This window comes from Lates calcarifer, unplaced genomic scaffold (genome assembly GCF_001640805.2).
Source record: "Lates calcarifer isolate ASB-BC8 unplaced genomic scaffold, TLL_Latcal_v3 _unitig_4188_quiver_2477, whole genome shotgun sequence".
In the NCBI taxonomy this organism is placed as follows: Eukaryota; Metazoa; Chordata; class Actinopteri; family Centropomidae; genus Lates; species Lates calcarifer.
This window is the reverse complement of record NW_026116758.1, coordinates 1-23,865: the sequence shown is the minus strand read 5'-3', so window position 1 is coordinate 23,865 and position 23,865 is coordinate 1. Positions and strand designations below refer to the sequence as shown.

General features: G+C 41.1%; 1 protein-coding gene across 1 annotated transcript in view; it reads right to left on the bottom strand.

Annotated features, from left to right (window-relative positions):
• LOC108897005 (KICSTOR complex protein SZT2) overlaps window positions 1-23,432 on the bottom strand; it is a gene marked incomplete at its 5' end in the record, with an annotated part of 28,480 nt that extends 5,048 nt beyond the window's left edge. The window contains 23 exons of the mRNA XM_018696369.1: window positions 2,851-2,935; window positions 4,225-4,389; window positions 4,578-4,696; window positions 7,843-7,930; window positions 9,414-9,528; window positions 10,753-10,855; window positions 12,308-12,460; window positions 12,652-12,772; window positions 13,153-13,288; window positions 13,544-13,682; window positions 15,246-15,320; window positions 15,806-16,058; window positions 16,676-16,906; window positions 17,736-17,921; window positions 18,785-18,854; window positions 18,966-19,082; window positions 19,644-19,779; window positions 20,056-20,346; window positions 21,010-21,088; window positions 21,288-21,380; window positions 21,524-21,695; window positions 22,553-22,799; window positions 23,306-23,432. Coding sequence (XP_018551885.1) covers window positions 2,851-2,935; window positions 4,225-4,389; window positions 4,578-4,696; window positions 7,843-7,930; window positions 9,414-9,528; window positions 10,753-10,855; window positions 12,308-12,460; window positions 12,652-12,772; window positions 13,153-13,288; window positions 13,544-13,682; window positions 15,246-15,320; window positions 15,806-16,058; window positions 16,676-16,906; window positions 17,736-17,921; window positions 18,785-18,854; window positions 18,966-19,082; window positions 19,644-19,779; window positions 20,056-20,346; window positions 21,010-21,088; window positions 21,288-21,380; window positions 21,524-21,695; window positions 22,553-22,799; window positions 23,306-23,432 — 3,301 coding nt within the window. The remainder of the gene's footprint in view (window positions 1-2,850; window positions 2,936-4,224; window positions 4,390-4,577; window positions 4,697-7,842; window positions 7,931-9,413; window positions 9,529-10,752; window positions 10,856-12,307; window positions 12,461-12,651; window positions 12,773-13,152; window positions 13,289-13,543; window positions 13,683-15,245; window positions 15,321-15,805; window positions 16,059-16,675; window positions 16,907-17,735; window positions 17,922-18,784; window positions 18,855-18,965; window positions 19,083-19,643; window positions 19,780-20,055; window positions 20,347-21,009; window positions 21,089-21,287; window positions 21,381-21,523; window positions 21,696-22,552; window positions 22,800-23,305) is intronic.
• Window positions 23,433-23,865: the final 433 nt, after the last annotated feature.

Below are 23,865 nucleotides of genomic sequence, written 5' to 3'. Positions count from 1 at the left end.
TCCTGCAACGACAGGTCCGTGGTGGTGAGAGAGCAAATTAGGCTGGCAATCTCAATGCAAACGCATGCCTGAGAATAACACTGAGGGCAACAAGAAGGCCAATATCAACTGACAGATAAATATGTGCAGTGTCTTGTTAAAAGCCTAAGCATGAGGTTTGGTGCACAGTGAGAAGAGGCAGAAAGAGAAAGTCACCTCAGGAAAATCTATGTGCTGATGCTCATCAAAGAAATTAGTGTGTGAATAGTGAAGAGAGGAAGAGTGTAGGAGTTTCTGTTATGCCAGAGAGAAAAGTGTGTTCTGAATTTAATGTGGTGGTTATAAATAGGAAATGAAACTGTCAGCATATCCTATGATAACATACTAGCTCCACATTAACATTTTAACAACAGGAGAGAGGAGCCAGTGATAAACATGAGGTTAAGGTTTCCAGTAAATCTTACTTAACTACTTAACTAATATCTACGTATCTAAAGCGTATATAGTGATGTACTGAGGTATAAAACAACACACAACAGATTCCACTGTGTCATTATTTATTTAACAAAAATGAAGCCAAATTGGAGAAACCAAGTGTGAAAAACTAAGTACTCTCCATGATTCAGTAGCTCGTAGAACCACCTTTTGGCAGCAATAACTTGAAAGTAATGGTTTTCTGTCTGACTTAATCAGTCTCTCACATCGTTATGGAGGAATTTTGGCCCACTCTTCTTTACAGCGTTGCCTCAGTTCATTGAGGTTTGCAAGCATTTGTTTATGCACTTAAGGTCCCGCCACAGCATTTCATTTGGGTTAAGGTCTGGACTTTGACTGGGCCATTGAATCACCTTGATTCTGTTCTTTTTCAGCCACCTCTGTTGTAGATTTTGCTGCTGTGCTTGGGATCATTGAACTGTCACATGACCCAATTCGGGCGAAGCTTTAGCTGTCAGACAGATGGCCTCACATTTGATCTCTAGAATACTTTGGTTACAGAGGAGTTCATGTTGACTCAGTGACTGCAAGGTGCTCAGATCCTGTGGCTGTAAGCAAGCTCAAATCATCAGCCCTCTACCACCATGCTTGACAGTTGGTATGAGGTGTTTGTGCTGATATGCTGTTTTTGGTTTTCACCAAATGTGGTGCTGTGATTTATGGTCAAACTTTGCTTTTCTTCTGTGCAAAGAACATTGTTCCAGGAGTCTTGTGGTTTGTTCGGATGCAACTTTGCAATCCTAAGCGTGCTGCCATGTTCTTTTTAGAGAGAACAGGCTTTCTCCTGGCAACTCTTCCAAACAAGACTACTTGTTCTTATTCTAATTGTACTGTCAGGAACTTTAACAATTAACATGCTAACTGTAGCGTCTGATCTTGAGGTGAATTTGCTGGGATGTCCACTATTGTGAACATTGGCAACTGTCTTGAATGTTTTCCACTTGTCAATAATCTGTCTCACTGTACAGTGATGGACTTCAAATTGTTTGGAAATGGCTTTATAATCCTTCCTGGCTTGCTGAGTCTTTCCTGCTTGGCATTGTGTTAACACATACCTGAAATGCTCCAGAGCAGCAAACTGCCAAAACTCTTGCTTTTACAGGGGTTCTCACACCTGCTGATGATCAATTAATCAAGGGAATTTGATTAGCAGCACCTGGCTCCTATTTACACTCTTTATTCCTATGGAAGCAGTTTGCATTTTGGCCTAGTTTGTGTTAAATAAATAATAACATGATGTAATATGTCATGTGTTGTTGTTCATCTGAGGTTGTATTTACCTAATTTTAAAACCTGTTAATCACTAGATGATTTTTATTATGTCCTGATACGTAAAACAATAGAATTCAAAGAGGGTGTATTTTCTTTTCATATGACTGTATATATATCCAGCATCTGTGGATGAACAAGCCAGATCCATGGAGGCCCCACCCCACAACCAACAGGACCCAAAATATCTGTTGTCAATGTCCCAGTGCAGACACCTCAGTACACCCTCAGAGGTCCCCTGTCCATGCCCGATAGGTCAGAGCTGTTTTGGCAGATATTAAGCAGGTCCCACAGAGAACAATACCAACTCTTTTTTTGTTTTCCTCACTTGCCTTCCAAATAACACATAACATGTCATAGTTTGTCCCACTTTTGCATTTTTAATGTCATCTATCCCAAACATTGGAGTTTGAAAATACAGCAGCAACACAACTAAAAGGAGTATTTTGATTAACTGCCTTGAATATAAAAGTCCAGAGATTATGATGAATTTTAAATAACAATGTGGTCAACACATGTTTTAAGACTCCGACTAGATGTCCAAAACCTAAAGAGATTGAGTTTATCAAGATGTCAGTAAATACTCACAACCAGTGTTTGGGTTTCATTATTTAAAAATTATTTTTTTAATCAGAGTAGCTAATTAACGGTTTCATAACTTATCTTTTCAGCATTAACATGTATGTAGAATCTATGATACATGTTACATGCTACATGTTTCTTCAAGAAGGTTGTAAGGTTGTAATCTATTAGGGTCGTCTTATCTTATATTTAAGGCACTGTAGTAACTAAACATTCTTTCCCTCTCTTTCTCTCTTCGCTCACACACACACACACACACACACACACACACACACACGCACACACCACACACACCACACACACACGCACACACACAACACACACACGTCCTTCTATCTTTGTGAGGACAGTGTTTGCCATAGTGCATTCTCTAGCGTGTAGTAAACCTGATTCTGACCTGAAGTCTTAACCCTCAAGCAGCCCTTAAAGTTGATACTTCCATCTTTTTCTTTTTTTCATTTTGGAAATGGAAACACACACACAGACACGTGAAGACTGAGCCCTGGGCTGGGGGAATGTGATTACCTTTGCCTCCAGTCCCCTGGCCTCCAGGTTTATTGTAGAGGTAGATATTGCCGTCAGCCAAGTCACTGCTCAGATGAAAGTAGTGCTGCAGAAAGAGCAGGAGAGCAAATCAGCCCCTGGAAACTCAAACCATACAAGTCAGCAGTTATTTCATACATCACAATGAGACTTGTCAAAATGATTTTCATATCTGCCACAGTTTTGCAGAGCTGGGAGCCTCCAATATCTAGGATTTATTCATTTTTAATCCAGATTACTTAAACAGAGCTGTTTGTAACTGTCATATATCAGTGCAGGGGGCCATTTTGGTTTGCAAGCTGCAGTAATTTTACAAGACAACAAAGTGGTTGAAGGACTTAGAGAAGTCTGTAGACTGACTGTTTAGTTTAGATTTGAATTACTCTGCCCCCCCCCCCAAAAAAAGAAAAAATGGTAAATGGACTACACTTACATAGCGCATTTCTACTCGCATTGACCACTCAAAGCTAAGACACTGGCAAGCAGCAATAATTTCTAGGATCATGCATGAGATAAAGAGTAATTGACTCCTGGTGCTAACTCCAAAGGTGATGCAAAGATATCTTCTCATTTAATTTGCATCAGTAATGCATATAAAAATATTCCCAAAACTATTGCCTCTGGACAAACCAGCATTTAAAACAGCAAAATCTGTAATTCTAATGGAGTTGCATGGGAGAGGAAGCGAATCCAAATAAATCTTTGTTGGTGACCTTTGACATGCAAAACTGTACATGTGACAAAAGGCAAAACATCTTGACAGTGCTAACCTACACTGGACAGACATTTGGAGAAACCATCATTTCTATACTTGAGGTGTGTGTCCATTCAGAGTTTTTTTTTTTTTTTAAATTGTTGCCAATAAGGAGAGAGAATGTGCTGCCACATCCTAGAGGAAAAGCCTGCATCCAGCATCTTTTTTCAGAGCCGTCTGTTCTGTGCAGCTTCTCTGAGCACTCCTGGTTAAAAATCTACAAAATGAACAAATTGTAAAAGAAAGCAGAGGGACTGTGCTGGTCTGTCATCCATTGGCAGTCATGGTATGTGTCAGGATGTTGTCATAGAGATATTCAGCCTTCTTCACCAATCTAATTTTATAGAACATTATATTGCGCCACTAAAGAGTCACGGTTAGTGAATACTTACAAGACAGCATTTATTACTTCTAATATGTCTTTGGAATATTGTTTGCAAGTGAGCAAGCCAGCCAGCTAGCCCGCTACTTCGGTGAGCTATTGTGTCTGACAAGCACAAATGAAATGGTTTAGATCATTTGGTTAAACTGTCAGGTTCTTTAACCATATCATGTACATTACACACATTACACGTACTGAGAGAAGTCAGCCTGGTTTGTACCTTGAAATGGTGCGCTGTGTTGCTGTCGGTGTACTTGGGTACATGCAGGAAGATGAGAAGGTTCTGCCTGAGGTAGTGAGCCACAGCAGACAGCCAGGGTAGACAGTACTGTGGGAGGCTGAAGGTCATCACCTCAGTGGCCGGAGACCCTGATGGCTGGATGAACTGACCAGATAACATTTAGAGAAGGCAATTTTCAGTAACATGAGCGCATACAAATGGAAACATTAAAAAAAAAGTGTAAGCAATTTGCTCACTGAACTACACAGGTCCACATACACAGAACTTCTGACTAACTTCTTCTAATTATTTCCCCGCTGAAAATTTCAGTGGACAAAAAAAGAGCAGTTTACCTCCACATCAGCTGGGGTCAACTTGCAGTTCCTGACGAGCATGACAGTGATGATGTCCAAAGTGGTTTCATCCAGGCGCTTCCGCAGAACTTTAACCAGTTCGTCTGTGATCTCTGGGCCTGAACAGGAGATGAAAAAACACCCCTCTATCAGCCTCAGGCCGCAAATACACACACGCTCACATTAAAGAATGTGAATGAATTCAATGATGAAAGGCCTCAGTAAGCTTCAGGTGACGTGCTCAGTGGACAGTCCCAGTGGCAGAATCAGAAACAAACAGTCCAACTGGGCCAGGTGTGCAAAGGTGTGAGACTAGATGTTCTGAACTAGAGTATGGAATCTGGTTACATGACAACAGGTGGACTACAGGTGAGAGCTAGAGAGCAGATCTTGGGTTCAGATTTTTTTTTCTGTTGACATCTGCAATTTACTGTCACACGCAATTGACAGGACGCACACACAAAAAGGAAGTGAGGAAGGAATGTGTTATTCTCCCTTTTTGGCCTTCTGAGCAAACAGCTCTTTCAGTTTTTAATCATTTGTAATAAATTTATGGGGAAATGTAACTCAAGATCCACGACCCACTTCCTAGTATTTTATGGAGCTTTCATCAGTATCTCAAAGACTTCCTCAGCAGAGTATGAAGATAACTTAGTTGTCGTCACAACTGAACAAACAGACCATGAGATGTGGCTGAAAGCTCTGGGGAAAAGCTACTTCAGTAAATTACTTTTATATATCTCAAGTCAAGAACAAACTTTCATATTCAATTATAAATAAAACTGTTAAAATGCTTCTGCTCACCACTGTGTGGTGTATTGATAGGAAGATTATAATAACTGACTGCATAAATGATTTATCAATGCTTCAGGAGGTGCAGTGTCTTCTTCTTATTCCAGTATTTTCCTCTGCTGACTACAGAGACCCTGGTGGTGTACACACACATACACACTTCAAAGAGGGTTTTCATAGCCATCCAGTCTGTTGCCAAATAAAGACGGCGAGTTCAAACTACAGTGAGTGGAAAGAACAAAGATTTGAATGAGTTGTGTTTCTGAGAAAGCACTGATGTAACCCCGATTTAAGACAGGGAGATATTCCAAGTACAACAGCGCCATCAAGGCATCAATGGAGGAAACAGCATCCTGCTGCAGCAAATCTTGCAACTAGCAACAGTGATAATATTATCATGTCAGTGACCGACAGTGGCAACTTGCTTTCATGGTGACGACATGACACTGGCTGATTGTCTGGAGTGAACGCACACACAGAAACTGATGATGGCTTTCAAGAATTGGTTTTGAACAACTAGCCTGTCTGATCCTATTTATATTATTCTAAACAGAACTACACCTGTGGTATGTTACTGCTACTGGTCATATAATTAGTGTAATTTATGAACATAAAGCTTTGTGGATAGGCAACTGTAAAGCTAATGAAATTAGTTATACAATAAGCGTGACTACAGTTAACCCCATGCTGCATGTGCAATTATCTATAATGACTCTATTTGTTTACTACATTGTGAATTATCCCTGCAGCACTGTGCAGGCATTTTACTTTGCATGTTTAAATTCTTCTCCATCATCAGTCCCATCAGGGAGGTGTCTGTTCTGTCCCAGATTCATTCTGCAGCAGCGAGCCCAAACACACAGTCAGAGTCCATTAACAGCGATCTTCAGAGACACGTCCTGTAGCAGATGGTCTGACATATATACTGTATGTGTGAAAATTACAATCAAAACTGAACTTGAACTTTTGGCATAGTAATGTATAACATGTAATTAAATGCTTCTAATAAAAGCATGGGTACATTTTATCACACTCACAATGCTATAACACAAGAAAATATATCCTTACATAATAATAGGCACAGCCAATACATCAGCATGGTACATTTCTATCCGTATATATCTGTCTTTTCAAAGATTTGTTATCCTCGGTCAGAATCAGTGAGCCTGGAGCTGAGAACCACAGACAGCACTGAGGGACATACTAACATACTGTTGTTTTCTGCACTCAGTCCCACACTCTCAAACACTGATTTCAGCCTCAGCATCAAAAATCAAGACTGTTGTCTCCACAACAACATTGTACAGTGTGTACACCCTGGGCTGACAAGAAAAGATCATGTGTGCAGCACTATTTCCCATTTTATATCAGCTGTTCAAAAGCACACTTAAATGAAATTTGTTAAAGAATACTCATAACCCCACTTTATAAAACTCTAAAGACAAAGGAGGTAACAAATGGTCAGCTGGTGAACCATCCCACACTCAGAGGTGTAGTGGAGGATGTTAGCAAAACTATCTCCAGCCCTGGCTGTTTTCCACAGAGCAGTGGAGCAGCATCAGTCACCAACTTGTTCCACTGAAGAGCACAGGGCACCACTTCAGGCCTTCATTTGTGTTGACTTCTATCCAGCTCCAAAATGCCTCATCCCATAACACCACAAGCAACACGATTAGCCAAAGGCACTTTGGGAGTTATGGAGAACTTGTTTTGTCATTTATGCATGATCTGCCTCACTCTTCTCTGTCCATCCTCAACAGCCTTAGAGAGCAGGGACTGAGCCATGTTTGCTCACAAATTATCCACACATAGAGGGCGATCATGTAAATACCACTGTCAAATGTCAGTTTGTGAAGTAATCACATGCAGCGTTATGGTAAATACATGTTTCATCATCATTATTCTATATCCTCTACTGCCAACGCCACAGTTTGAGCCATGTGGCTCTAATGCTGACTGTAAAGAAAGGCAAAATGTGTGATGGATCACAGGAATCATCATCAAACAAACCAACGGTAATGCTCATGCTGTGTTGCTGTCGGTGTACTTGGGTACATGCAGGAAGATGAGAAGGTTCTGCCTGAGGTAGTGAGCCACAGCTCATGCTTATGCTGGATTGTTGGATTGGACTATCTGTTGGCTGCTGGTGAGTAAGGAAATAAAGTTCTCTTCTAGACTGGTAAGTAAGCAGCTGTTAATGCTAACGTTGGCTATGTAGGGATAGCAAAAACTTACATATAGCACCTTTTCCCTCTGTACACTATAATACATTATTATAAGGTTGTTGTCACAAAGTCAGGTCTAACAAACAACTAAAACAGCATGTTATGCCTATTCATTCTCCTTGAGATAAAAAAGCTTGGTTTATCTTGGATTTGTTATTACTGCTCCAGAATCGTTTTATAACAAACACCTTTGGCTAATTTTTAACATTTTAAAATCATTATCCATCATTTTAATTCCCAGCTCTTACCTGCATTGCCCACTCCATGCACCAGCAGCAGGATGTGCTTATCTACTTGTCCAACTGGCCGAGATCCCTCCAGAGAGGACTTGGATCCCTGAGAAAAGAGACAGCAAAGATGTGAAAAATGTGGCACTATATGTGGCACTGAATGTAGAATTATTACACAGACATGTCATCCTCACTTAACCAACAATCTGACCATACAGTCTAGCCAGTAAATACTAAACTTCTTCCCCTGCCCTATCCCTTGCTTATTCACTAATGAACTATTGTATTTAATTGGAGACATGAGGAGGCAGATAAACACTGTGTGTGCCTGTATCCATCAGCATCTGTTTTTGCCTCTCTGCCTCTGCAGACAACATGTTGTGAGAATTCAGTTGCACTGTGCTACGTGTTAGCATTTATACAGTACCACTATACAAACCAGTCCCTGACTACTCCAGCAGCACAGGATAGTCTGTAAATATGGAGGGATCATGCTGAGCATTACTTTCTTGCTTTCTTTAAGTACTTAAAAAACTGTCCACAGCCCCTTCTACTGAATTTGAGAGGGATGCAGGTGTGACTAACCAACAAACAGCGATGACCAACTAGCTGTAGCATGGATATCATTCACAGACAACTCTCTAAACCAGTGCAATGACATTTCCAGGGCCCTGGTTCAATGTGCCCTCACGCCTTGAGGCAAAGACAGACCCTTCTTGTTATAAGCCAGAGAGAAAGCCTCCACAATCCAATGAGAAGACCAATGTTTAGACAGGGCTTTGTCCTTGGCTGGGATGGCACTGAGTGTGGTCTATGTAGGTGCAGAGTGCACACACAGGACACAAGGAATACAACCTGCTCCTGGGATACAAAAGAACAGGGGTAGAAGTTCAAGAGCTCCAAAGCTTGAAAGAGCCGTCTGAGGTGAACTACATACACAACACACAGACAAAGAAAGGCTGCCCACTCATTTTGTAGAGTACAGAGTAGTAAGCATTGTAACTGAGTAGGTTTATTTGCCATTTTGGGGCTGTTGAGTGGATCTGCGTAATGAAATTCAGGCTATAATAGCCTGAGTTATCTCCACAGCTCTGTGTTGTTGGCCCTCTTCATTTGGTTTCTTGTTGGGTTGGATTTGGTGAAACAGCTCTGTAGTGTTTTCAGTTCTGCTTGTCAGAGCTCATCCTGATCTAATGTACCTGTGTACCATGTTTGCATGTTGCCATAGCAACATATATGGTAAAATTAAAAACAATATGAAATAGTTATTCTTAATATTTTCAGTGCCATCAGAGGCTCTGCACAGTACATCACATGTATTGCTACATGTAGCGTAGACATGGAAGAAGCACAATTCTAAATCACATTTTCTGTATATTCGAGTCTTCAAAGCCAAGTGCCTGTCAAGCATTGTTACATTTGAATGGATTTTTTCTTGTGCTAGTGCACACATCTAAAGCTGTTTCAAACATGCATTAGTCAGGGGTGAAATCGCCTTTGCTTATGGGACTCCTCTATTAACCAAACTTCACTTGTCAATGTCAATTACTGCTCCTGTTTCCTGTTGCTTTCTGCAGTTGTTCTCTCACCATGATGTCCTCGGAGAACAAGGGCTCTTGACTCCTGAAAAGTCCAATGGAGCGAGTCATGGGGAGGTTTCCATCCATGTCAGAGTATTTCCCTGTTAGTGAAGTTTCACAGAGCCTGGAAAGAGGAAGACAAGAAACAGGTGTGGAACTGGTAAAGATCAGCAGGTCATGTCACTGATTATCCTCATCTTTCTCTCTCTGGCTCGAATGGGCTAAAAACAACAACAACAAACAGGATTTGGCTGCCTGAATTAAAAACTGCTCCTTCATGAATGAAAACTAACTTTTAAAGACAAAACTGCAATGTTTACAACCACAAAGCTGTATACATGTACAGATATTTAACCTCTAATATAAAGAAAACATATTACAGCAAAAATGATCAAACAACAGTCAAATAAAGCTTAAGAAAACTTTGAGGAGGATAGTGTGGACCGACAGTGACTCAAACATTTAGAGATAAACTCAGCACCAATATCTATTAGCTGTATTCATCAGTTGATTTCCATTCGTTCCTTCATCAGACACTTTTATCTTTAGATAGGCTGTCTACATCTCTTGCATGTTAAGTAAAACTAAATCTGTTTCTTTACTTTTAACTTGATTTTTAACTACAGCAAATGATTCTGACTACAAGTTGACAGCAATTTCACATCATAAAAATAAAGAAACAAAACAAATGGTGTGGTATATAGCCAGTCACACAGTGAGCTATGTTTTACAATTTTAGTTAAAATTGAAGAAAATCAAAAGGTGTCTGTCAGACAGATGTGGTGTTGAATTCTGTGTCCCTGTCGATGTGTTTCCCTCATACCTTAACCCAGACCAGTCTGTGCTGTACATAAGTTGAAATCAGATGACAATTTCACATGATTAGTCTTGTTACATCTTCAGAGATGCATGATTTTAGCCCACTTCCTATCTGTTGTGTTACTGCTGCTGGTGACTTGTGTGAGCAGGCACTGTGAGGACACAGAGGTGATCGTTACAATCACAGTTAGCACTGCGATATGGAAGCCCTACCATCTGGCTTGGAGCATCACAAAATGATGTTTACTTGAAATGCCGTGTTCCACAGCAATTCAATTTCTAGCCAGCTTGATTGATTTTGATTTCCTCTCTACTGGACTGTAGCCTTATCTGTGGGTGGATTTTTCTTTCCTGACACAAACATCTCCCCAAAACTCAATTACAGGTGAGCTGTGTTGCAGCAGTCCCGCTAGAGACCTCATGTAAAGGAGGGTTTCTGAAATATTTTGTGGAGTGAGAATGCTGAAAAACACCAGCAAATCCAGCGAAGTGAAGAAGCAAAGACCGGACAATGATGAGAAAGGCTAACCTGAGGTAGAAGACTGATTTTGTAGTACGCTCCTGGTAGACAAACATGTTCTTCCTGTTGACCACACAGAAAGAGTTCAGCACAGAGCGCAGGGCCTGGATTGCTATGACAGGGAGACAAAAACATATTGAGAGGTTGAGTAAAGTGTTTACAAAAGAAATCTCATTTTAAGAATGTGACCATCAGAGAGAAATGGTCATATCTGTTTTAAAAACATGATAAACTGAGAGGTGGTAGTAATGTGAATATAAAAACATTAACAACATAGCAAACAGCTGCTTGGAAATTACCTCTCACGCACAATCACTGTTAAAGCTTTGTTGCACACTAAGCTTCAAAATGCAGTCACACTCCTAACTGTCCACTGCCCACTAAGTGCTGTTACATGCTCGACACAAGGTCATGATGGTAGTAGCTACTGAAGGACTGAGTTGGCATCACCTTACAGCTTATATGGAACCATTATGCTATGTTCTCCCCCCCCCCCACCTTTCCTTCTTAACCCAACCAGTCGAGGCAGATGGCCGTCCACCCTGAGTCTGGTTCTGCTCGAGGTTTCTGCCTCTTAAAGGAAGTTTTTCTCTCCACTGTCTCCTAGTGCTGCTCATGGTGGATTTGTTGGGTCTCTCTCTGTAAATACCTATTTTAAAGAGTACGGTCTAGACCTGCTGTATATGAAAAGTGCCTTGAGATGACTTTTGTTGTGATTCAGTGCTATATAAATAACATTGAACTGAATTGAATTGAACTGTCCAACTGAAAGGCCACTTACATATAATCTCAGACACTTTATTTTACAGGTCTCTTTGTTTCCTAATTCATTCCTAAAGGAATATGTGACTGTAATTTCTTAACTAGCAGCATATGAAGGATTGTGTAATTATGTAATTTGGTATGAAGTATGAGGAAAAACTGAGACAGTGTTCAATAGTAAGCCTTTAGTTACTAAAATACAATTAATTTCTCACATAACAACAGAAGTCCTATAGTTGCTGCATATTAAGTCAGTTGTGACAATTTAACCTGCCAACATCCAGTTGTAAGTGAATAAGAGTGTCTGTGCTGCAGTACTGTAAGGAAATGATCTGTTCCATGTGTAACAGCTGGCTTATAACAATGGAAAACAACAGATACTGTGTGTGATGTTGGATGTTATTTTTCTTTCTTTTCACCTTCTTCTTTAAATAAATGTATTTACTAATTTATTTATTTAATATTTGTGATTTTCCTGTAAACTGAAAAAACTCAAGAACAGATTCCTTCACATGCATAAACTTAACAAAGTAAATAATTCATTTCTGAGTCATCATGAGTACTTCTACAGAGTTAAGACAATCACATTAACGATTAGGAGTCCAATATTCGAAAATACCTGCAGAGACTTTCATACATCTTTTTGTCATAAAGTAAACCCATAATTCATAATTCCAGCTGTATTAATCAGAGTATGAATCTTTTGCATTAACAAAGGAAGTTGAATGTGGTTGCACACTCTGGGCACGAGGCTGATTAAAACCCCGATTAAACTAGGATCGACTGCAGATCTACCACTCACCCCTGGACACCCCCATGTTGGGTCCCATTTTGAGACGTGGGTGAATGTGGATGATTGTGCTCCACACCACATCACAGGCAAAATGTCCAGGGATGAACTGCATGGTGGCTGCCAGGTAGTCTCTGGCCTGGTAGCTCTCCTCTGTGTTGTAGTCTGTGTGGTCAGGGAAATAAAAAATATGTAAGCACAAGGGCACAGCTGTTAAGAGCAAAAATTACAGTGTGACATCAGAGAAGAAATTAAAGGGTATTTTCACCCAAATGACTCCACAGCCTTGTATTGGAGCACCCACAGAAATCTCAAACACAAATAAAACCAAAGCTACACATCTTCCTCTGACTTACCATCAGAGGTGTTGAGCCTCTGCCTGTACAGAGACTCATTCTTCCAGATGTCTTCCTCACTCTCAGCCACCAGCAGAGAGTTACACACATGGCTGTCATGTAGGTCCTGCAGCAGCATACGCTACACGTACACAACAGACAGTGAGCAGCAAGCAAAGAAAGCATTTCACAACAAACTATCCGTACTGTTTACAGGACTGTGATCATTTATGCGTCTTAGTTCCAATATAGATGCATTTACATCAAATCACAATAAGTTTACACTAAATTCAAGTTTCTATCCTCTCACAAGTGAAATCTGACCTTTGAGTCTGGACTGATGCTCTGATGTTCATGTTCATTTATTTGTAACTGTTATTTCAGATTCTTATTTCATCACATGCATTGTTTGTTCTATTTTTCTAATTGTCGACAGTGATGTTACTTCATCTGTATGCTTTTCTAAAACGTGTAGTAAAAAACAAATCGGTGATAAAGTTTGCAGAGCAGTGCAGTGGTCACCTGATTGACTATTCTGCAGATTTCACCGATCTTCCTGACCACTGTCTGATGCAGCTGTAAGTATTCAGGCAGCTCCTGCTCCTCCTCCTTCTTCTCAAACTCCTCAGCACTGACGTCTTTTTCTTCTGTGAAGCATCTGAAAAAATATGTCACGTCCTTTGAAATGACTGGGATCCAGTCACTACCAAAATCAAGCACCCGAGAGTCAGTCACGGGGATTGTACTCAAAGTTTGACTGTGTCTCAGAGTGAATGACATCACTGTTTCATACTGAGATGAATGATGATGTCTGATCTTAGTAGTATGAGATTTATCACGGCAGATGAATAAAGGAACGTGCCTGGAAAGATGATACAGTTCTTTTACTTGTGTTTCCTGAGGTTTGCCTGACCTGGAATGGGAGTAGACCTTCACTCTGTCCTGGTGGATCTTAACAATCAGCCAGAAGTCTGGCATCAGACGTGACTGACACTCCTGTTCATCCAGGGTGGGGCTCTCACACTCAGAGTCACTGCTGCCGCCATCGTAACCTTCAAACACAACAAAAAGGGAACATATAAACATTACCAGTTACATTATCTTCATCACTGATGTCATCAAAACCATGGTAACAGACATTTAATGACACAGCATCAGTGATCAGCAGTTCCTAATTTCCACCTTAACCACCTTCATCAGTGTGAGTGGAAGTGTTTCAGACAGTTTGTAAATGTTTTATTGAGCCGTGAAATCAGTGCTGTTTCACATGGTCCTCTGCTGGGGGCTGCACAGTTTAACTGTACACTACACAAATCAGATGCAATTGAAATTGCATCACATTTTTAGTGTTCTGTGTGAAAAGTGCTCATTATAACAAGAAAAAAAATAAGTTGGTGCAGGAATTAACTGCAGGAATAAAATGTCCTCAGTGTGAAAAGGCCTTTAGGCAGGTTAAGTGAGTTTTGTCATCTACAATCTGACCTTTAGATCTGTTAGTACTGCAGCTTTACCAGGCTCCATTGTTCTTGGTCATAAATATACATAATGGATCATTAATTGTTTTCTCACATAGAGATGATCTACAAATTGCTCCGTCTACGTTCAGTTTTGGACAACAAGCAGCTTCACATTAACATCACCAGATTACATCAATCATTGAGTCTGTAGCAAAACACCACTTCAGCTTTCTGTGCTACTCTGACAGTAGTGTGAAGAGCCATCACGGTGGCATTTCATACTGAGAGACTGTCACACAAACAAGACTGGTTCTCATTATTGTCTCCTCTTAAAGCAAAACACAGTACATCCGGTTCCTTTGGCTCAGTTTGATGCTTTCTACCTGCCTTACTCTTTATTCTAATACAGTGTGCTCACAGTGTGGTGTGGTAATACAATGTGCTGTTCAATATCCCAACTTTACAGGAGGAGGATGTAGAGTATATGATCATTCTCTTATATTACACTCATATCATTTTCATCATTTTATAACTGATTACAGGCAATTAAACACTCAGACTGTGGATGTAGAGGCACTGCACCGTCAGTGACTGCACCAGATAAATGACATTCATAGAAGATGCTTTGCTATGCTTTTAAAAGTCCGTGTGCATAGAACACAAAAGTGCAATCATACCAGTCTAGCACATTTTGGGTGATTTCACATCTTTCCACTACTTTCCAGAAAATGTAATGTTGTGAATTATCCACAGGATGGTGCTGTTTATCAGACTGAGGCTGACTCTATATTGGATCTGTGTGCCAGCACATACGTGGAGCTGAGCTGTAGCTGGACTGTTGAGTTCAAGTTGCAAAAAAGATTTGTAGCTCAATAAAGTGGATTTTTTAACACACAGACTATTTTAATTTAATGTTGTACCAACTGAAACTAGAACAAATATTGATAAATCCTTTCAGCTTGATTACATGACAGCTGTGTGGTTAAGTGCTCTTATAGAGGGACAGAGATGAAGTGTTGTGAGTGTGGGAGTAAACCTGTGTTAAAGCTAACAAGCTGGTGAGAATGACCAATAGGATTTCAAACTTGTCACAACCACCTCACTCTTCAGACAGTGATGATACTGTTTAACCATCTCTCAGCTTTGTGCAGCACTTACCCTGCATGTCTGAATCCAGACTGCCCTGGCTGGAGACGACACTCTGGACTCGACTTGGCCTGAGTTTGCCACCGCCTGAGGAGAGACAGTTTGACATTTCTGTCAGAGCTCTGCCAGATCACGCACCCTCTGAGCCTTTCTCGGGTATTACATCAGGCAGTAATCGGCTCATGTAAAAGGCTCAACCAGTTTTCTGGTCTCTATGTGAGTTTCTACTATCAACTGCCATCAACAGGCTTGTTTTAATAAACATTTTCACATGTTCCAAAAACTTCTATTGCAGTTTATAAGGTCGTTAAATAAATCAGGTCTTTAAATCGATTGATTTGTAATACCGACAGTCAAACATTTCTAAATGATTTTACACCTTAAATGATGATTAATCAATGTTAAAACATGTTGATTCATTCTCCTTCTTTGATTATGTGATTAATGGACTCAATCCACTGGAAGGCTAATTCTAACTATGATTACACCTGCAGTTAAATATCTCAGGAAAACCTTTCAGATATGGGTTTGTATAAAAATGCACAGGTCTGTACTGTGTCTGTTAGACTCACTGTGAGAGGCCGACTGCATGGACTCAGCCAGGCTGACGCTGGACGGCGTCTTCGGGGGTGAGGTGGGCTCTGGGCAGCGATCAGTGTGGAGCTGGGGGGTACTGGGCTGACCTTGGTCCCCCACCGTGCTAACTGGGCTCTGATAAACACTGTCATCTGCCTCAGGCCTCAAGGCTCTGATTGGCTCACAGGCATCTGTAGTTGTGTCACCGGGAGCGTCAGCAGCAACACTGATGGACTTCCTGTCTTCACTCTGCAGGTGGACAGAGCCCCAGTAAAAATAAATGTCAACAAAAGACATTACAGGAGTGGACACACAGGTCGGTCGGCTTTCTGTGCTGAATCATTGTGATTATAATTAAATACATTGTGATTATAATTAAATAAATATGTTCTGTTCTCTGCATTATTAATCAGCAGCATTCTTTTACAAAAGCAAATTTCAAATACAAATGGTGGCAGAGGTCCTACCAGGGTCAATACGATGACCTTTGTTCTAATTACCGATGTGACTAAATGAGTAAAATGCTGACTGCGTGTAATGACAGGTACAAGAGCAGCACAATGAAGGTTTCACATGTTAAAAAATAGAGAAGTGGGAAATGTCTCAGTAAGTCAGAGTCAGGTCAGGATGTGTGAGAAACTACTAACCAGTTCACTGATGAAAACTCTGTATTGATGTTAATTTGCCTGATGGAAATCCAGTTTGATCATTTACACAGTGCAGAAACTGGTGGCTAACTCTGCCATTGTGTCTCATTAGCTACTTAAATGAAAATAAAACAAGATGCTAGGTGTTTAGACAAAAAGCAGGCATCAAATATATTGTTGCTGTAACTCTGTTCATCACTGTGAAATGATGTGTCCGACCTCACTGTCCGCCTCTGCTGCCTGAGCCTCTGCTCCACTCTCCAGCATGACGTCCTCCACCTGTGCTCCAGCACTGCAGGGAGTGGTCTGCTGTGGGGGGTCTGCGGTGCTCTCAGAGAGTCTCTTGGTGGCGTGGATCCTCTGTGGGTGTAGTCTGCTCAGGGACATATAGTAGAAGCTGTCCTGCTGTCCATTTAGGACGTAGCCCGAGAGCGATATTCTGCGGAACTCCTGCAGGATCAGACGTTATTGTTTTTTTAATATCTGTACACCCTACATTTTGAGTAAGAACTGCTGCTGATCAGCCTTCATTTAATGTCATGTTAATGCTTAATTTCAAATGAGTGAAAACAGTATTTCTGTTAAAAGTGAAGTTCAGAGCTTGGCTTCTTACTAAGATCAGTTCTAATTAATAGAAACTGGAAAAACTGGAAATAGATGCCTGGATCAAATGCTATTTGATCAATTAGAGCCGTAAATACATATGACAGAGCAAAGAGCTGACAGTGAATATATGGAGGCAGCTCATTCCTATAAAATGATTTATTAAATCTCCGCCTCAGAATCATTGTGATGGTTCAGTGTGACAGGGAGAATGGAGCCTGTTTCAGTTCAGTGAGTCTGACTACACAGTTGGAGCTACAGTCAAGCTACATTTTTCACACAACTGCTGTGGGTTCTGATGTTTTTCGGTCAGATTAGATTAATGCTGACTCGACATGAGGGGACAGCGTGGTTGCTGTTTTGGAATGAGATGATGATCCTGTGTTTGTTGCCTGAGTGACTGATAGTCTTTATTTTCTGCACATAAACTGTTAGCTTCCAGGATTATGCTGCTTCCACCACGTTGACTCGGAGCCCAACAGAGTATAATGTGTAATCATCACTGGTGGCTCCAGAGGTCGCTGTGTTGGTAAAAGTTACTCAGTCTACTCTAAAAGACATTTAAAAGAAGTTGTAATGGTATGATCAGAAATACAGAAGACTCCAAAAAACTTGTTTTAATGATAACATCCCTGGAGCTCTGTGTGTTTGTGTGTGTGTGTGTGTGTGTCCTTGCCTCTTTGAATTTTTCCAGAGACTGCTCAGGCCCGAAGACAAACTGAAGTGGGACGTCCTCACAGTGACAGTGTGGTCGTCCACTGGAGCGCAAAACATGCTCTGCTACTTTCTGCAGCGTGGCTGAGCTGATGACCCGAGAGTGACGCAGAGCAGAAACTATCTCATCCTCCAGCAGCCAGCGGATCTAAAACACACACACACACAAAACAAAACCAAGAGAAATTCATCATTGTGTGTGTACAGTAACAGTGAAAATACAGATGTCACAGTTTTCAGTGAAGAATAAACAAAACCCTCCCAATATCAACAAGTCTAAAAGACTGAAGCTCACTAGCAGCTCCTAAAGGCTCTGATGTTCATTGTGTACATTCATGCAAAGCACTGGACAGAGTGAAAAACATTTTGTTGATCTTTCAATTTTTGTTTTAAATGTCATTAAAAAGAAAAATCACACACACATGAATGCGGCTGCAGATTTGTCTGCCAGTGGTGTGAGAGAAAGGCTTATTAAATGTTCAAAATGTAAAAGAGTTCACTCTGTGAGGAACATGATGTGCTCAGTAAATATCACAGTAACCTGGCAGTTACACAGTCTGGCAGCCAGGCAGGCAAAAATAGTCCCTAACAATAACATAGATTTGTGAGGTGTTCAATAAGAACCAATAGGCTGAGAGGCACACACAGAGCAGAGTAAGTGCTGACAGACAAACTGCCATATTGTTTTTTTTTTATTGTTTTGTCTTTTTATGGGATTCAGTAACAAGAAATATAAAGAATACTGCCAGACTTAACCTCTGCGGGTGGGGGGTGTTACTGTGGATTTTCAAAGGTAAACTCTGTCACTAATCTCAATCAAAATTTCAATTTCAAAAAGAAAAATGTTTAATCAATATGATGTACTCTTATTTGAAAGTGGACTTGTGAACTGTGTTCATGCTCTGACTGGCTAGGAATATACAGTATGCTGTGACTGGGTTAAGTTAATAAGTGAAGCTACTGTCCTCTCCTTGTTGTGCTTTGATAGCTTGCACTGAGAGGAAGACTCACCTCATCCATTGTGGCCAAAATTGCTAACTTGTGAGGAACTGGCAGTTTGGATAAGGGATCACCAGAGACCCTGATGGAGGAAAAACACAAACCTCTGTTGATGGGCACTATCAAAGTCAATAAGACAAAGCAGAACTCTGTATAAACCTGTAGAACAAACAAATGTGTTGAACAAACTCACCCATCAACGCCAGCTCCTCTCAGACTGTCCAATACTGCCATCAGCTCCTCATCAGAGCGATAGGACGAGGGCTGTCCTGGTGAACGATTCAGGGACACACTGCTCTCTGAGGTGTACCTGCACACAAAGAGGAGATCTCATCGTGGTTTCCTCAGTGTTAAACCATATTATCATCATTTCATCAGACGACATCTGGGTGTGAGGACTGTACCAGTTACTGACAACATTTTCTTATTTTGTTTGCTTCAGACATGCCCTCTACCTTTACCAAACTTACTATGTGTAGGGTTTTCATGTGACTACAGCATCTGTCAAATTATTCTGATATATTTCATATGAATACTACCACTGGATGGCGCTAAAGTAAACAAATATAATCCAACACATAACTGGCTAAGTTAAAGTTAAAGGTAACCTATGACTCATGAGTGAGTTTTTGACTATTAGCAGCATCACAGAGCTCTCTGACAATATTTGATGCTTTGTGATAAAGGATCTGTTAGCCTACAGTGATATACACAATGCATTTTACTGAGTACACAGATTTCTTTCTTAGTTTACAAGAAAACTCCACAGAGTAACTTTAATACTGCAATGTGATAATGGTCTTCAGATTTTTATGTCCAAAAACACATCCTATATTCTATTACAATCCTGTTTTCTTACACTGTGACTCACCTGTTGTGATGAAAATCAGCCATGGCTTCAATCTCCAGAGGCAGAGTCAGGACAAATACATCTAATGTAACTGAGAGCTCATTCAGATCCACAGACTGTAAGGTCTCAGCATTCTCCAGGCAGGAAATAATCTCACCTGCAAGCACAAAACTCGAGTAAACACTGAAACAAAAGTGCAAAAATGTCTCAATGGCAAAATTTCAACATGTCAACTAAATCATACTCCTTCATTCATAGAGGAAAGATGGAAACAACAGTTAGGTAAATCTTTGTTTTGATGAATAAAGACTGACACTTTTGAATGGTGAAAAAATTAAAGCCTTTAAATATAGAAGGACCCAGACATCACCATCACATCACGACTGGTGTGACTGAACATGCTGTGTCCCTGTTCAGCGGGGGCTGTACTCACCAAGGCAGGTGGGCAGCGTTTGTATGGGCATAGAGCCGTGGCAGCTTTTCATATTGACAGAACATGTGACGTGAACAAACAGCGGTGGCATGTCCAGCTGTGGCCCCTCAGCCTCCAGCAGGGAGTCTCCCTCCAGGATACTGAAGGAGTCCTGGTCCTGGTTGACAGTGTTAGAGTCTGACAGGGACTGGTCTTCACCCTCTCCGTGAGTGCTGGTGCCTGGATGCTCCTCATACTCTACCACCAAATCTGTGTCGCTCTCTGTCATGACGCAGCAGCCTGACATATTTTCTACACACACACACACACACACACACACACACACACACACACACACACACACAATAAACTGGTCATTATCATATCACTAAATGAAACTAAATCAAACAGAAATAAAGTGAAATACAATTCACATTATTTGGAGGTGAGAGGAAGCTTCTTCTCTTTTGAGGTGGAGACACACTGTTCATGTCAAAATGAAAAATGAGCAACTGTCCAGTCACAGCTTTGGGGGCTCCCACCTCCTCATGTAGACTTACAACAGTTCAGAGGATTTAGTTTTGGCAGGTCTGTGCTGCCCCCTGCTGGACAACCCTGAATTGCAATACACCTCCACTTGTGTGTTGAGATTTTAATACTGTGGGGAAATTCATGCCACAAAGAAATTCATTTAGTTATTAAAAAAAGGCTAAATAATAATTGTCAACAACATGTGTGTGTGTTTCCATAATGTTTAGTTCTTTCTGTATTTAGGTTTGTTGTTGGTCTGTGAAGCACTTTGCTGAATAAATGAATGTGTATCAACAGTTGAACCGACTGTGTGAAAGCACAGACAGAGTTACAAATGACAAATATCCCTATGTGCTAAGAAAACATTCATATTTCAATAAGAGATACATGAGATAAATATTTCAAACACCTCAGTAAAACTGAACATTACTCAAAGATGCTCACCGTCCTCTGTAGCCGGCTCTGCCTCTGACACCAACTCCTCACTGGGTCTCCTTTCTGTCTCACCTTCCTCTGAGTCCTCCTGAGGAGACAAACCACAGTCCACATGTTTATCCAGTCAGCCCCAGCTGATGTTAATCCAGAATCATTCCCTTTCCTGTATATAATCTCTGACTCAGTTTCATCATGACCAATAATGAGATATGAAACCAAAGAAAAGTCACTCTGGCCAAAACACAAAATGACATAGGGAAATGTAAAAGAAGAGTCAGTCAACTCACCTCTTTCTTTGATGATGGTGGGCAGTAGAAGAAGTAGTGCGGGTTGGAGGGCACAGTTTTGAAATACTGAGACACGATCCCCATGAATTTATCCTGTCAAATGATTCATTTTACATCTCAACATCAGTTTCACCTTGAAGATATTAACTCTGATCACTGGGGAGTCTGTAATTGAAATGAATAACGATGTGAAATTAAAAGTGGAAGATTAGCATTTTTAGACAGACAGACAGTACCTGTATGATTTTATGCAGATCTGGGTACACTTCACACTTGGGCTGCGTCTGAAGCAGTGTCAGAGGGAACTCTGGGATTTCGGCTGTCTTGGACTCATCCAGGATCAGAGGAGATGTGGGAGCAGACAACTTTCCTCTAGATTCAGCTTCACTGGCATCCTCCATTTCAATACTATTGGCAGAAATATCACAACATTAATGACTGTGTTAGGTGATAGAAAACATGTACAAAGCCCCAACATTAAACCACTGACAGGTGAAGTGATGAACACTGATCATCTGGTTACTATCCAATGTTCTGCTGGGAAACCTCGGCTCCTTCATTCATCTGGATGTTACTTTAACACGTACCACCACCTAATCACTGTTGTAGACCAAGCACACCACCTCCATGGCAACAACACTCCCCAATGTCAGGAGCCTCCCCCAGCTCCCACCACACCACATACAACTGCTCAGAAATGCCTCAAGAAACACAACAAGGAGCCCAAGGTGTTGACCTGGCCTCCAGTCTCCCAAGATCCCAGTCTGATCCAGCACCTGTGGGACCTGCCAAATATTGTGTAGGTCCCCCTCGTACCACTAAAACAGCTGTGACCTGTTGGGGGGATGGACATGGGACCTCTGGTGATGTCCTGTGGTGTCTGGCACCAGGACATTTGGCAGGAATGTTTTGGGTCCTCCATGGACCCATCCCACAGCATAGGTGGGTGGTTCGTGTCAAAGTAACACCGAGATGAATGACAGACCCCAGGTTTCCCAGCAGAACATGGAACTGTAATGACGCTGACGTATATGGGCATATACTGTTTATGTATGTATACATAGCCTACAAGTTCAACACATTTGTGAGAACCACTGACTCAGTGCTGGAACAAACTTCTTAAACAATGTTTCATTTCCATTGTAGAAAGAACATCACCAGGGTTGAATGAGTCAAACATTTAGATTCCATTATTTCTTCTTTTTTTTTTTTTTAAATAAGGTTCATAATCATTTAATCTGATCCTGATGAGTCCTTGGTCTGACCTGGACAAAGAGGTCATGGCAGCCCTCTCATCTGCTCGCTCCTCCTCAACCTCTCCAATGATAAAGGTGGTAGGGCTCCTTGAATGTTTTGGATTTCCTCTCCATCCTGGAATCTCACTGTGATCCCTGAAGACTCTAATGTGTCCACAGAGGGTCTGCAGGAAGGAAGTGACATCGATCTCCTGCAGGGATTCTTCACAGTAGTCCATGGCCATCAGGACTCCTGGGAGCTGATGCTGTAGGACTGCTGCAGGCTGCGGTAACACACCCTGACCAACACAGGGAGCAAATCAGTGATTGATGCTGTCAAGTCACACAGCTGCTGGCTTTCATTTGGATTAAAAAAAAAACTTACTTTGTGCATAGCTTTGTCTTAACTGTCCAACCTGACTTCTAATTCAGTATAAATTCACCTCAATGGCAGCATGCCAAACAGAAAAGAATGGGGTCCAGGATGACACACTGAGGCAACACAAGATTGACTTCATAAAGTCCAGGCTCAATTATTATATGCTTCAGTGTGTACATTTACCTCTCCCTGTCTATACGATTTCCTTTCCCTCCAGTGTTGTAAAGAAGTGCACAAAGAGCATTTCCTCTTTAAGGATTTCATAAAGGAATCACAGTATACAGTAATTACTGGGCTGGGCCAGCAGAGAATACAGTTTGGATGTTTACTCTTCAATTTTCAATAGTTAATAATAATTCCTGGGTGGGTGGAGGTTGGTGGGTGGAGGTGAGGACAAAGGTCACCTTTGACGTAGCTCTGGTGATAATGTTCTTGCAGCAGGTTGCAGTAGTTGGCCAGCTCCTTTGTGTTGTGAGGCTGAGCCAGGAGGTCAGTCCAAGGGATGGACTGCTGCGGTCTTGAGACAGTGACCTGCCAGAGGACAACAGCACAGCAAACACACAGGCAGAACACAAACGAGTTCAGTTAGACTGATGAAGGATCTGATCAACCCACATGGACTTAAAGTTCATTTCATATTTTCCAGTAGATTTATGTTCATCCACACAACCATAATCTCATATATGTTTCTGCACATATATGAGATTATGGTTGTGTGGATATATACAAAGCCACTTATAGATTCCATTTCATTTTGCATAAGCATTTAGGTAGCTCTAGCCCAGATCGCCCCTACAGTGAGCAAAGTCAAAGAAGCCAACAAGCCTGTGAGGGACAGTTCAACCTCCACAGCATGCGTTTGAAGCTTTGTATTAGAAACAATTCATTATGAGAACAAAAGGCAGAGACATGACACAGGTGAAAAAGACCTTGATTACCAAAATAGTGCTTTTGCAGCAGAGTG